Source organism: Photinus pyralis, unplaced genomic scaffold, assembly GCF_008802855.1.
Source record: "Photinus pyralis isolate 1611_PpyrPB1 unplaced genomic scaffold, Ppyr1.3 Ppyr1.4_LG4, whole genome shotgun sequence".
Classification (NCBI taxonomy): domain Eukaryota; kingdom Metazoa; phylum Arthropoda; class Insecta; order Coleoptera; family Lampyridae; genus Photinus; species Photinus pyralis.
The window spans coordinates 10,022,892-10,037,381 of record NW_022170511.1 but is presented as its reverse complement, the minus strand read 5'-3'; the positions used below and the strand labels follow the sequence as shown (position 1 = coordinate 10,037,381).

General features: G+C 36.0%; 1 protein-coding gene, 1 long non-coding RNA gene and 3 other non-coding genes across 5 annotated transcripts; 2 read left to right on the top strand and 3 right to left on the bottom strand.

Annotated features, from left to right (window-relative positions):
• Nucleotides 1-1,036: 1,036 nt before the first annotated feature.
• On the bottom strand, nt 1,037-1,981 carry LOC116168586. Its single transcript, XR_004144792.1, has 2 exons — nt 1,177-1,981; nt 1,037-1,120 (listed from the first exon to the last, which is right to left on the bottom strand). It is a non-coding gene; the product is annotated as an uncharacterized LOC116168586 (long non-coding RNA).
• A 201-nt stretch (nt 1,982-2,182) lies between these two features.
• Nucleotides 2,183-2,255, top strand: Trnar-ucu. Its single transcript has one exon. It is a non-coding gene; the product is annotated as a tRNA-Arg (tRNA).
• Nucleotides 2,256-6,842: 4,587 nt separating this feature from the next.
• Trnar-ucu lies at nt 6,843-6,915 on the top strand. Its single transcript has one exon. It is a non-coding gene; the product is annotated as a tRNA-Arg (tRNA).
• Nucleotides 6,916-7,143: 228 nt separating this feature from the next.
• Trnar-ucu lies at nt 7,144-7,216 on the bottom strand. The gene has a single exon. It is a non-coding gene; the product is annotated as a tRNA-Arg (tRNA).
• A 3,132-nt stretch (nt 7,217-10,348) lies between these two features.
• On the bottom strand, nt 10,349-13,177 carry LOC116168620 (probable 4-coumarate--CoA ligase 1). Its single transcript, XM_031484548.1, has 7 exons — nt 12,755-13,177; nt 12,497-12,707; nt 12,319-12,449; nt 12,048-12,273; nt 11,808-11,993; nt 11,618-11,761; nt 10,349-11,563 (listed from the first exon to the last, which is right to left on the bottom strand). Exons 1-7 carry the CDS (start codon nt 12,947-12,949, stop codon nt 10,929-10,931), a joined length of 1,728 nt encoding a protein of 575 aa, XP_031340408.1. The 5' UTR covers nt 12,950-13,177; the 3' UTR covers nt 10,349-10,928.
• Between the last annotated feature and the right edge of the window lie 1,313 nt (nt 13,178-14,490).

Genomic DNA, 14,490 nt, shown 5'->3' with positions numbered 1-14,490 from the left:
CATTACAGTTTGTGCAGAAAAATTCTTTTGGACTCACCTAAATGTTTCCCACTCGACCCTTCTCATTATCTGTAGTACCTTATCTATCATCTGATAGGTCCCGAAATTGAAATTTCAACCTTTGAATCAACACGAGACATCGTATTTACCTGGCTTTTGCCAAAAAATAGGAATTTTACGATCACGGTTACTCGTCCTTTTCGAAACGAGGCGCTCCTAAGACTAAGAGGAGGATGTACTGATATGAAAAAGACTATTTTACTAAAAATTTAGAGCACTAATGCTCTTGAAGAATGTAGCTAGAAAGGGGGAGGTTTCCTTGCATCACAGATTTTAAATCTGTGGTTGCATAATCTGATATTAGTAGGTGTGGTGTCTCACCACCACAGAGTAAAAAGTTCACTTTGAAGTTTCCACTTACAAAAAAAAATGATATTGGGTGGTTTTTTGTCGAAAAAGTTTAATTTGAATCTCCCTTTATTTATACAGTGTGTCCAAAAAAGTTTTATACAAAACAAAAAAAAAGTATGACTTGTAGCACATTTTTAAAACATTGGAATGGAATACAGGGAAAATCAAAATCATCATTTGGAGTGACGTTCAAGCTGTATAGTGGAGAGAAAAAATGTTCATTGTAATTGTTTAGTAGGTACCTAAGTAGCAAAAAAAATACCCACTTGTACATAGAAATGAAAAGAACTAAGAACATATACTTTCTTTAATTTTTTCTTAATATTATTTCTTAATATTATTAGAAAAACAAATAAACTGTCAAAGACTGAACTTTTTCTACTCTGATGGCAATTGGTAAACCACAAATAAAGGCGATGTAAACGAGACGATAATTTATTCTGGTGACGCAAATAACTAATAAACATAAAAGTTTATTCTACCTCGAAATTTACTTACCCGGTGTATAAATAGGATTAATAGGCGACACGATCAAATTCGCAAGCAAAGAGCCCAGCACACAGATTGGATATTCTGGAACGTTGGGAAGCAAAACGGCCACAATGTCCCCCGGTGATAATTTTAGTTTTTTTCTGAGCGCTTTGTTCAAGTTTATTGATTTCATTAAAACTTCTTCGAAGGTAAACTTTTTGCCGGTCAAATTACATTCCTATCAAGAAAAAGTACCAAGCTGCTGTGAATAAAAAAGAAATTATGGTTACTTACCAGGGCAGTTTTGTGGGGATATTTCAGAAAATCTGCAAAAATGAATTCCGGTAAAGTTACATTGGGAATATTCACATCCGGTATTGGTGATTTTATTATTGTGGAATTGTGCCGTGCGGAAGATAAATTTTTAAGATGCCGTTCTAAAATTATGATTTTTTGGCGCGAGCCCGAGGAGATTTTACGAATGCGCGAATACATTGTAATAAGTGAACGTAAAAGGTAATTAGCCGATTATCTCAAACGCGCGGACACGTAGATATAAGTTGTTTCATTCTGACTCGTTTTGATTTTGCACGAGACTAAACAATAGAACATCGTACCCCCACTACGAAAAAACTCGCCATGAAAATAGCACTTCAAATTCAAACAAAACTCGGAAGCAAAACGAAACGACGCGCAAGGCCAATATGTGCTGTTGATCCCTTCCCGACGCGGCGTTGAAGGTTCAGTGGTTGAAGGAAGTATTGAAACGACAACAGAAGCCTCCCGTCCGAGACGAAATAAAATATCGGGATCGGAACACGCGCCGCAAACCCGATTAACGCAATTTACCTATTTTACTTTTTCCGGTCAAATCAAAACAAACATTAGGGGCATGCATGCGAGAGGCTTATTGCCGCGTCAGTAAAACTGAAACGATCGATTTTACAAGCTTCTTGCTTTACACCACCGCGGCAGTCTAAGTCTAAACGAATTTAGTGCAAGTTGAATCCTCGACGGTAAAAGTGTCATTTACATCATAAAGAAACGTGTGTTTTTTGTCTCCAAATATTTCGCTTTGTCATTAGTACCTACCTACCTTATCTTGTAAAAGATTAGGATTTATTTATATTGCTTGCTAAATAAGAAGTTTCAAAGCTAGTTCTGGTTTTATTATAAGTACATTACCCAATTTTTTCCTCTAAATAATGAATTTGTGAGCGTGTTATTTCAAAATTGAGTTTTGTTTATCTTTGCGGTTAAACGAAAAAATAATTATCGGTGTTACAAAGGCTACAAGCAAGTCTCTGTGGCGCAGCGGATAGCGCGTTGGACTTCTAATCCAAAGGTCGTGGGTTCGATCCCCACCAGAGATGGAATATTTTGTCGTGAATCACCCATGACAATCAATTTACAATAAAAAGTATACGCTACGAAAGGGAAAAGGGGCAAAGTCACTTCGCCAATAATAGGCGTAATCAATTGTTTTGAACTGCAAGTGAATTATTAACCTAAAGATCAAGTGGACGACCTCGTGAATAATCTCTAAAAGGTGCTGATTTACGATCATTCGAGAAAAGTAAAGATAAAATCAGCGCAACAGTGTGCCATTGGGCTATGATAATGTGTGCACCCTTCTCGCCTATACAGGGCTTAAAGCTTTTTGGGAACTTTCAAAGATAATCTTGTGCAAATTAATCTGTGAGTAGATTGAGAATATTAAATTGGAATAGCCGTTATGTACTCAACCCCAGAATTTCCTTGTCCCTACCCCAAACCCAAAAAAACAAAGATGTACCTACGTTTCTTCTTAAAATTGCCATTACTTATTCGTGTTATACCAACGAAATTATATATACTTATAAGACAATGTGCAACTCTAATATGAGGTGTTTAAATCATGACTACCTAAAGAATGAGGGTGGTACACTGTACTTCCTGACTTGGAGTTGAAACATTATGGTCTAAACGAAATTATAATTCACAAACTGACCTACTGAAGAACATTAGTTTTAACTGAATCTAACTTACAAACTTATACATATCGACCCTCTTCAAACACCTGATTTTCAATAGGTGACATGAAAAATTGAAAAAATTATATAAAACAAACTGCAAATATAAATCATCAACTAATACATTTATTTATTTATTTAACCGTAAGTCCTTATACATTGTATGTACAATTGTGTCGCAATCACTGTACTGTTGAAGTAACCTACACCCGCTTAATAATCCCTTGTCATGTTATCGGATTTATTCTAATTTTCCTCTTCCATGCTAATCTGTTTTGCGCTCATACTCCAATTTATCCCTCTCTGCTAGGCTGCCTGCGTGAGTCGTTATGTATAATTTTTTCTTGCCGTTTTTTTCCTGGTCATCGTGCCTCAAATAGTTTTTTGGCTAATTTACCATAGCTCATTCTGGTTAGGTGCCCAACCCAGCTCAATTGTCATTCATTCTTCTAAAACTATTTTATTGGTTTAATTCCTTTACTACTGTATTTCTAGTTCTACCTCGCTTCCGTATATAAATGATGGCCTTAGTTTACTTTACCATTGTAATCCATACGAGTTCCCAGATATTCGTAACTTTTGACCTATTCATTTGTCCGTTATTTTATATTCTTTAACATCATTTGCCATTATTTTTGTCGGTAGAATCCACTCAGCCATCCCCTCCACTTTCTTCTGACGTCACACGTACGGTCCCGTGATTGGCTGTGACAGAAATTTAAATTTGAGCGCGCGATTTGAATGTTTAAATTTCCAAATATCTGCCATTATGTTGCGGTAAATTTTAATTTGTGTGGGAGATTTGAATTTTTACGTAAGTAGTTATATGCAGGGTGTTTTTGTTCCGGTGCCAATAGATCGGTAACTGGTCAGCCATTTTAGTCCTGTGCATCCATATTGAATCGTGTGTCGATATATTTGAAATTCAATATACAGGGTGTTTGTGTTCGGCCACTTTGGCATTAATGTTGCTAAGTTTGTTACGTTGACTTTGAGCAAACTTAACAAAATTGAGATAAGCACACGGTAAGCTCTGACAAAGGAGAGGCGAGTCGGTGTGAATAACGGCCGCGTTCTAGTAAACACGAAGCAAAAATAGTAATAGTAACCGGATAAGCGCCACTTAGCTTTGAGTATATTTCAAAAGGGAAGAGAGAATATCGACTTACCAAAAGGAGAAACAAGGTAGACTAGAGATCCTTGTTCTGGTCTTGATAAGCTAAAGGAATAAAATAATTGACAGGGATAAAACATAAACAATAATTGTCACAATCGAGGATAATTTAATAAATGACCTCAAAATGTTACAAATAGGTCTCAAATGTCAATATTTAGTTTTAAATCAATTTTTAGCAGAATGGGAATCAACACGTAGTCAAGGAAATCATTAGAATTAAAACACGATTCCACATACAACAAAGGAGCTGTAATTGTTAAATGAATATCAAATGCATGTAATAGTTACAATTCGTTTGTATCAAAAACCAGTATGTAATCAAACGTTATATTGAAAATTCGACGAAAATTCCCTTCTGAACTTCAGTTCGCATCCTTTTGATGTCAGAAGGGCGCGTTCGGTCCTATCTGTAACAGATAACAACCAATCAAACACTCAAAAGAGATAGTGAATAACGTGGCACAAATATATTGCGATATAGCAATGTCTAACGTTTGACACTTGGGCAAATTGTACACTAAAACCGTAATTAATACTCGATAATAATCAATAATTCAATTTACGTTAACTAAACAACAGCAAAACTTTGACTCGACCACGGATTATCCTTACAATCGGTGATATGTATATATAAAAGCATAATCTTGATGTTCATTAAAGAAAACTACTTTATGATGCATAAATAACTAAATTTCTGTACAACGGTAATGTAATCTAATTAAATCAAAACGTATACAAGATATTATGAACAAATTCTTCCGAGTAAAACGAATAAGTTAAGTAAAAATCGTAGACATGTGTTTCGGTAATCTCAAAAATTGATTTACAAAGTAATGGTAGATCACAACCTCTTTCAACCTATAACACTCGGAGGGCTTCTGGCGACGAAAATAAAGAACTAGGTAAAAGAATGGCTTTAGTGTGAGCTAAATAGCGTAGTAGGTTTATTTACAATTTGTACATACGGTACTCGATGAAGTCGACATGCATGCGGCGAGCGCTGTCGGTGGAGTGAGATTGGTTGATGTGCTGCGCTGTCCCTCGGCTTTGCTCGTATGCGAGTCTTCTGGTCGTGAAGCGAACTTTTTCCGGATTAATCCCTCCCTATCTTTTTTGAATTAATTAACGCTCTTTCAAAATGTCGCCTAGTAGATAATTAAGTGAACCATCTTCTCCACAAGTCTAAATGGATAAATTTTTGAAATCATCAAGCCTATAGTTTGACACCATGCATAGGTACTCTCTACCACCAAACTTATACAAATACGCACCCCTAGCGAAATTTAATTTAAGTAAAAAAAATAAACGCTATTTAAATGTTCCCGTTCAATGAATATTAAACTGGTTTCGGGTAAAACTAATTTATGTAGTGTTGGAAAAAATCGGGGTTTTATTTGAAATTGAAGGTAATTGATTAAAAACTTGTCACTTATGAACACAATAAATTTGGAGTCTTTTCTTAATTTGAACAAGCCCAGTGGTTATTTGTTAAATAAACATTTTAAAAGTGTTTCTGAAAATAAAGCAATTACATTTTGTTTCAAAATCTAGTTATTTTGGGCTTTTAAAGTTTTGTGAGTAATACTAGAGAGCCAGTCTCATTTTTGATAAGTAATAGCCTTGAAATTCTCCGAGAAATTTCAGTATTTTGTCTGGAGGGAAATTTTATTTTCACGGATTTAAAGCATTATCTTGCTATAGATTGGTGGATTAATGACCTGTAGTTCAAGTGGGCGACCTCGTGAATAATCTCTCAAATGTGTTAATTTACGATCAGTTATAATTACCTATAAGATAAGATCAGCGTCGGATTATCCCAAAAGTAGACTATTAGGCTATGATAATGTGAGCCCCCTTCGTGCCCTTAAAATCTTTTTTGGGAATTTTCAAAGAAGGATAATGTTTAATCCGTGACTGTATACAATCTGTATTGATAATATTAAATTGGAATAACTGCTAATGTGCTTTATTTCAAAATTTCATTTTATTACTCTATTCCGTCCTATTAATCCCGAAATATTTGCCCCCCGAAATGGGATCCCGTTACAGTACTCACAGTTATTTTTAATATATGTGGAGTTCCAGTAATCACCTTGCGGCTTGATCCAAAATTAGATTCTTTAATCCTCCCTGTAAGTAATGTAAGACCAATTACTGTCACCACGTGCATTTTGACTATGAGCTTTCAAAATCTTTATATATGTGCTGATTTAGTTGGAAGAACGTGGAAACGAAATGATTGCGCATTTTGAATACGTGATAGGATATTATTATGCCTGCGCACAGTGTAAAAATACTGTGCGACCAAAAATGAGTTGCTGTCGAGTCACCTTTGGAACTTTTGTATACATGGGAAATCGGATTTAACTTGAACTTCCAAAGGCGACTCGACAGCAACTCATTTTTGATCGCCGTTACTATAGAATGTTGTTCTGTAGAAAAGTGCAACATTTATTTACAATCGTGTAGTTTATATGTGGAATAACATCTCAATCGTTTAAGATTACAGTTCTTACTTGTTTACTACGTTATCTATTAGTAGATTAGCTTATTTATATAGGTAGCTTTTAAAAAAAATCAGAAAATTCTGATGTCATTCGAAATGATATGCTGGTGTTAAACACTGGGAACGTACATTCCTCAAAAAATTACCTACCTGGCCATTAAAATATTCCACACTTACTCTGTGCTAAAAATATCTGTAAAAAGTGTTCGTGTACCAGTAGTGCAAATTTGGCCAAAAAATTGGTGATACAAGTGAGAATAAACAGGTCTCTGTGGCGCAGCGGATAGCGCGTTGGACTTCTAATCCAAAGGTCGTGGGTTCGATCCCCACCAGAGATGGAATATTTTGTAGTGAATCAGCCACAATTTCAGAATGTCCATAATCTAGCATATCATACCATAACTCTAAAACTAAAAAATAAAGTACGAAATTAGTGTTTAACTCCTAATTAAACACTAATTAATTTTTGTTCTACCACATTTTGGAGTGTAGGTCCACTAATTATATACGCCTATGGTACTAAATTGACAGTTAACTATTCACTGTCAATTAACTATAAAACAGTTCATCTCTGGTGGGGATCGAACCCACGACCTTTGGATTAGAAGTCCAACGCGCTATCCGCTGCGCCACAGAGACCTATGAGACTGTCTTTAAATGTATAGGCAAGACGGTGTTGTGATTTCCCTCATAAACTTATGGAAAATGCACAAAGTTAACGAAAAAAATATTGCAGTGCAATTTATTTTGAATTTTTGAAATGTCATAACCCAGTCACCTAGTTATTCCTTGACATAGAAATACCAATTCCATTTTTGCTTCATTTAATATAAAAAATCTCAAGTCTAAGTCGACAATAAAAATTCAAAAATACAAAAAGTGAGTATATTGATTTTAAAAAAAATTATAAGCCGTTATAGGTAATTCCTCCTCACACCAAGGTACTAACCATCTTCATACAATATGTCGCCATAAACTTCTTACATTTTCAACGGTATTTACATATTTGTAATCTTCCGTAATTAAAATTCTGGCCAACAGGTCCTTGCTCTAGAGCGAGCAATGCCCGATGCCGCTACTTATATTTTTTACACTAACCGCGCGATCTAATTTTCATAACCGCAAAACTCGGTCGACAACCTACACACTATTGACACTGATGACTGTTTCTATCTATCCCCTTTCTCTTTTTACTTCGCTATTTATTTTGCAAAGTAGAAAACCGAAACGGGACCCAACGCAAATCTCGAGGACAACGTCCCGTCTCAATCGAATCCGAGAGTCCCGATTCTGATCTTCTTTGCATTTTCGGTTTGTCAAAATGGAACCACCGAAGCAGGAAAGTTTACTGGTAACAACTCACGTGTCTTAAATGCGCACGTTTATTTCCAATAAACTGACTCGCGCCTACTATCGGTGGAAATGTTACAATAAAAGTCCATAGTTAGTTGGTAGTCGAAATAATTTCTAAACGCACGATATTTGCAATACGAATTCTTCCTTGTATAGGTTTTATGAACCGTAAAAGAACACTTAATAATTACTATCATTCGTTGATTATTTCTTAGAACGGTTTTAGGTGTTTTAGGCGGAATAAGATAATACAAAACCGGCGATTAGGTACTCGACCAGATATTGTTTATACCATGTATTCAAGATGAAAATGAACAGAATAGGGATTTTGAAAATTGTTACAAATCCCGTTTAATGGCCTAAGAATTTCAAAATTAAGGGGTCAACAAATTGCCGATGGGTCAATTAGAAAATGATGTTTACTTCCCGACATTCGTTACTTCAGTAGAAAAAAAGAAATAAAAGACCGTTCTTATTGCAACTGTTATAGTTTTACTAGATGATGTTAGCAAAATTACGATACAATACGGATTTTTAACTTTTACGGTATCCAAAATCCTCCTGATATTCATTTTTATCTTGGACTCCTGGTATATTTCTAGGGGTTAAAGATTACAGGACCGGGTACTTTGTTTGGAATTTGGAGAAGTTGCAGCCCGCTAGTTCAAAGGTAATATTTTATGTCGTTGTAACTCCATGAAATAACGTTTGTGCCTCGGTTTGTGCATAGCGGTTTTCGATACAGTCGAATTGCAATTAATATATTTTTGTGCTATAGTAATTTAATTAGTTTAATAGGAAAATGACACAATAGACTGGCGAGGAAATAAAAGTACGAGGTCGAGTACTTTGATTTCCGAACCTCTTAATCACCCCGACCCAGCTCTACTTTGCCCGAGCTTACCCTTAACTAAAGCTAATTTTGTTGAGGGTGCTTGCCATATATATAGGTGCAAATGCCTCGAGAACAGTTTTGTAATAGAGTCTCACAAAAGGAAAGTCGAAAGTCTGCACGAGAAGTGGGGATTAAAGTGTGCCCAAGATTTATTTTATTTTATAGGGATTTAAATATGCCTATAATACATGCCCTTTTTTATATCATAGTTCGTTATTTTCCCGCTAGAGGTCATGCAAATGTATATTTATATTTAGTGACTTTAGTTTCTGTTACAGTGACTTTATAGAGACAGTGGCGACAACAGGGTATCTCGTTTTTGATTGGTTGCTGGTCCCGGTCGCCATGTTGGAGCTAAATTCCAAACTGGCCAATAGAAAGCATCGAAAACGACGCGGTACACTCCATGCTGATTAATTATACTGTTTGGACAGTGTCATCTGTAATTGTCACGGCTTCAAGTTAGTAGTTTACACTTTGTTTCTTGTATTTGCTTTATTTTACGTTTTCCGTCGCATCCGACGCATATAGCCGAGCATATAGCTTTGATTTTTGATATTACCTGTAAGGTATGTAATTGGTAAATCGCTTGAAGTGTTTTTAGATGTAAAACTGTGCCTAACCTTACTACTGGTAATTGATGTAAAAATTTTTTCAGAAGCCCTAAATACCTAATGAGTTTAGAGAGAAAACTGGTTAGAGAAGCATCTTATCCGAAATTTAGCAGCAAATTCAATTATGGTTATGGATAACGCAATTGTGATCATAAATACCTACGCTTGAATTGGTTTAATGTTTAACATTGATGATTGCTGGAGCACAAGGAATATTGATCTCTTGTACTAAATTGGACTAAATCAACGTGTTTTGTCTTCCATTTAAGGGACTAAAGTAATACTTTTTATCCCGGAAGGAGAAACAGGGGACAAGGGACAAGAAGTGACAATACACACTAAAATGTTAAACACAATTTAATGATTAATGGTTACCTTTATATGTACAATTTGGATATTGCACCATATTTTATACGTATTACACCATTTCCCATATCTTTTTGAATTTGGCAGGCAGTGGTTTTCCCATAGCATGTTCTGCAAAGCTTTTTATTATTCTACGGTCATAATTTGACATGACAAGGTATATTGATCCTACAATCAATTTGTTAGCTCCAATATGGCGGATTATTATAAGTTGTCGCCACTGTCCTTATAAAGTCACTGTAGTTTCTGTTAGTCACTAAATATAGAAAGTACCGCAATCCATTGGGCTCGTGTGTTAGAGAGAGAAGGCATGATTTTTGCCCAAAAATGGCGGAAGTTACCAGATTCTAGTAACTTTAATGATAGGGATTGTTCCACCTGTTTGGAGATATCTGTATATATTTTTATAAAAAATGACAGTACTATGAAGTTAGGTTATAAAAAATGACAGCTATTCAGATTTTATTTGTCAATTTTTTTAAGTTGACAGCAAATTTGCCCAAAAATGGCGGATGATTACGGTACTTTCTATATTTAGTGACTTTAGTTTCTGTTACAGTGACTTTATAGAGACAGTGGCGACAATAGTGTCTAATTTTTGATTAGTTGTTGATATCGGCGGCCATGTTTAAGAGAATGTTACCTACTAAGAGGGATGCAACTTTGCATTAAGTGTTCACAAAATTAAGGCAGAAAGTTAATAATTTTACAATATTCAGCGTGAAGCTGGAGTCTCAATCGGAAAATTTCAAAAACTCGAAAACCATTAGAGCAAACAATTTGTTAATACGGCAAAGAATAACAACCAATTGAGTATACTGTATAAGTCTTCAGAAATTGATGGAATCGTACCAAAATATGTCTAAATCCATGAGTATACTCCAACTTTCTCAAGAGAAATATTCAAAAAATGTTTTGCTTATAAATTGATTGATTTAGTGAAACCAACTACCTCCAAAAGTCGAAGCTTAATTAAATTAGATAATTTTCTGTAATATACGGTTTTTATAATAATATTGGTCGAGCATGTTTCCTCTATGGATAGTTTACTTTTTCATTGACGAGAATATGGTTTAATGCGGAACAAAAAAATAAACGAATAGATCACAAATACAGGAACGGGTTACCGATTATCTGATTGGTACTGCAACTTCAATTCTCGTCTAAGGATTTTTCCTGATGCATTTTTCGGTATCGAATCAATTACAGTGATTCCACCTTTCAAGGTCTTGTATTCAGCAACGTTGCTCGAGACATGTTGCAACAGTTTCTCAGTGTTTAAGATTCGGTCCGGTTTGACCACAACGTAGGCGTGCGGTACCTCGCCGAAACGTTGACTAGGAACTCCAATGACCGCCGCGTCCGCTATATCTGGAAAGGCTCTGATCAGCTCTTCCAATTCGGCCGGAGCAACCTGGAAACCTTTGACTTTAATAAGTTCTTTCAGACGGTCTTGAAAGTAAAACATCTTATTGGTGTCGTAATAAACCAAGTCGCCTGTTCGTAGCCAACCGTTCACGAATGATATATTGGTATCGTTCGGTTTGTTGTAGTAGCCCACTGCCACTTGAGGTCCTTTGACTAGTAATTCGCCGGGAAGATTCGGACCGAGAGACGGAGCGTGCGGATTATCGGGCGGCACGACTTTCACCATGGTATTTGGTAACACCTCTCCAACTGAACCTGAAAACCCGATCGCTTTCTTGCGAACTGCCGAAGTCGCCAATATGAAAGGCGAGGCTTCTGTTAGGCCATATGCTGAAATATTAAAGATTTGGTTTTGGTCTAACACTACCTATGGTGCTTAGGTACCTTGCAATATGTTTAAATGTTTACCACTCTTAAGCCCCAACTTTTCTTCGTCGTTCCTGTCGAGAGGTGCAGCGCCGCACACAATTGATCTAATTGGTTGTAAGTGCACCTTTTTGATTGCATTGTGGTTGGCCATAAAAGACACTATAAGTAGACTGATTAAATGGAGCATCTCCTAACTACTATTTACCAATAGGAGGTGCAATAAGTAGTAAATGAGGCTTCTGCGTAAGCAAAGTTTTTAAAAACAGTTCTGGGGTAAATTTGGGAAGTGAAACCAGTTTGCACAAGTAGCGCATATATAACAACATAACTGAATTTAGACCGGCCACGTGAAACCATGGTAAGATTCCAGGAACCACATCCTGGTCGGTTTCTATAAAGGAAGAGTGTCTTATGTGTACTACTGTACATCACGTGAATTACAAACCAGAAGTATCATGGGCAATTTTTAGCAAAGGATGGCTAGTTTGACACAAATTGGAAACCACATTCTGATGACTCAATTGGACACCTTTCGGCAGGCCCGTTGTGCCACTTGAATATAACAAAAATGCTGTACTACTTGCATCATCAACCTCGGCTTCGTCTATTTTAATATCTATGTTGACGAGCTCTTCAAAATTCATAGCGCCGACAGGTAAATTCTCTGTAGGCTAAAATTGCTTTGAAGATAACTACATTTTGGTATATCTACTAACCTCATTCTTTATATTGACAATCGCTATTTTGCTATCAATATCCTTCGTAACCGCTTGAGCAAGCGGATTCAATGAAGTTAACGTAATAATCGCCTTGGCATTAGAATCCAGTAACTGATATTTCACTTCCACTAAAATAATTATAATCTCGCTTAAAGCAAATTAGATCAATACACACCTGCGGTATAAGTTGGATTAATAGTAGTGACCGTTAAACCAGCTTCAAGGCTACCCAAAACGCAAATTGGAAATTCTGGCACGTTGGGCAGTAAAAGTGCTATCACATCTCCCTTTTGCAAATTTAACACCTTTCGAATGGCCTTTCGTAATTTATCAGATTTTGTCTTGATCTCTTCGAACGTGTATTTTCGCCCAGTTGCAGCGCATTCCTGTAAATTAGTCTGAAATTTAAACAGTAAGGCAGTCGTTAACTTACCACTCCAATTTTATTAGGAAATTTATGAAAATTCTCGTATACGTATTGAGGGACCGTTACGTTTGGAATCTCAACACTACTCAGAGATGAATTGATAATATTTGGTTTTGGTAAATGAGAATCAAAGGTCGAATTACATCTTACACTTTGGGCCAAGAGGCAAACACATCGACGAAAATAAGGAGGTCTGATCATATTCGCAAGTTTATTGAAGGAAGCGAAGAGATGTACTGAGTAGGTACAATGTTCTTTTCTCACAGTTGGTTAGCATAACTGATTGAAGGTAATCACATACATATTTTGCTCTTTTAGTAGTACAACTTGTTAATGAAACCGGAATATCATTACAGCCATATAATGACACTTCAAAATGAAAACAAGCAAATTTGTAACACTGTTCAGTGTCGTTAATCTTGTGTAAAAACAATAAATCAAATGTATTCGATAATTACGGGCTATAATATGTTCAATTCAAAGTAGGTTGTGCATGATCCATTTAATTCCTTAAAACTCGTATTAAAAGAAGCACCTTATTTGTAAATATTTTTGAATAACTGGCAACAAGAGATTTTTGCTATGAATATCACGAAAGGCATAATAGAGACGCTTTTCTGGTGTGAGTGATAAACAGTGTACTCTTAATTGAAACAGAAATTAAATTAAATTTGGGAAAGAAAACAGAATCTCATTTACTACATCCCAAATACGAGAACAGGCTATAGTGTATACAAAATTTTTAACCAACCGTAGAAACTCTTGCACCTATTTTATAGATTACCTATATCCAACATAATTATTAGCAATCGCACGTGTATGTTCATTAAACGCATTTCTGTATAATGTATACAATTAAGCTGAAATGAATGCATGAAGAAATAATTGCATATGCAATATGAAATTCTTGTATAGATGACCTGCTTAGTATTAATCTCATTAATAGTATAACAAAGTGTGCAAAGTAATATGTAAATTGAGCGGAAAATTTGTCCGCATTGGATTCGTTAGGTTAATTTGGTACGATTCTGTTTTTAATGCGATCACTAGAATTGTCCCATATGGTGGTCATCTGTAATAAAAGAAAAAATAGCAATTAAAAAAACGGCATTAAACAAGTTCCGACGTAATCCTTCTCTGGATAACCTGATAGTGTTTAAAAACGTAGAGCTGAATGTCGTCGGGAAATTCTTCAGGCACAAAGAAGAACGTGGCAACACTATGTATCCACCATAACGACGGACGTGACTATGAGTGAAATATGGAAGAAGATGGGTGCGATATCTGGCAAATCTAAACTCAACTACCCGACATTCCTTTGGAAAAACGATGGGGTGGTTACGAAAGATTTACAAGAAATCTCGAACCTCTTGGCAGACCATTTCTATCAGGTCAGTAGTTCGTTAAACTATCCAGCGTTTTTCCTTGAGACTAAAGCTGAAAAGGAAGAGTATATGGATGAATTAGAATCTGCACTTAAAAACACGAAATCCTGCGCTCCCGGTCAGGATAGTATCCACAATCAGATGCTTCGTCATTGTAGCAACCCGATGAAACAAGTGATTTTAGATTTCTTTAATTTTTGTTGGGAAAATAGTATCTACCCTGATGAGTGAAACGAGCCATAGTCGTTCCCATACTTAAAACGGGGAAAGATCCGTTGTTGTCGCAGCACTACCGTCCAAAGGCAAACTCTTGGAAAAAATTGTTGATGGGAGATTGCGGGTCTTTCTGGAAGAAAA

What these genes read in the sequence shown, in the direction of transcription:
- LOC116168620 (XM_031484548.1), bottom strand. Translation starts at nt 12,949, where the DNA reads ATGATCAGACCTCCTTATTTTCGTCGATGTGTTTGCCTCTTGGCCCAA. An exon ending in TTGTCAATATAAAGAATGAG is followed by an intron (nt 12,274 to 12,318) that starts GTTAGTAGATAT and finishes AAGCAATTTTAG; the next exon opens with CCTACAGAGAATTTACCTGT. An exon ending in AATTGCCCATGATACTTCTG is followed by an intron (nt 11,994 to 12,047) that starts GTTTGTAATTCA and finishes CTTCCTTTATAG; the next exon opens with AAACCGACCAGGATGTGGTT.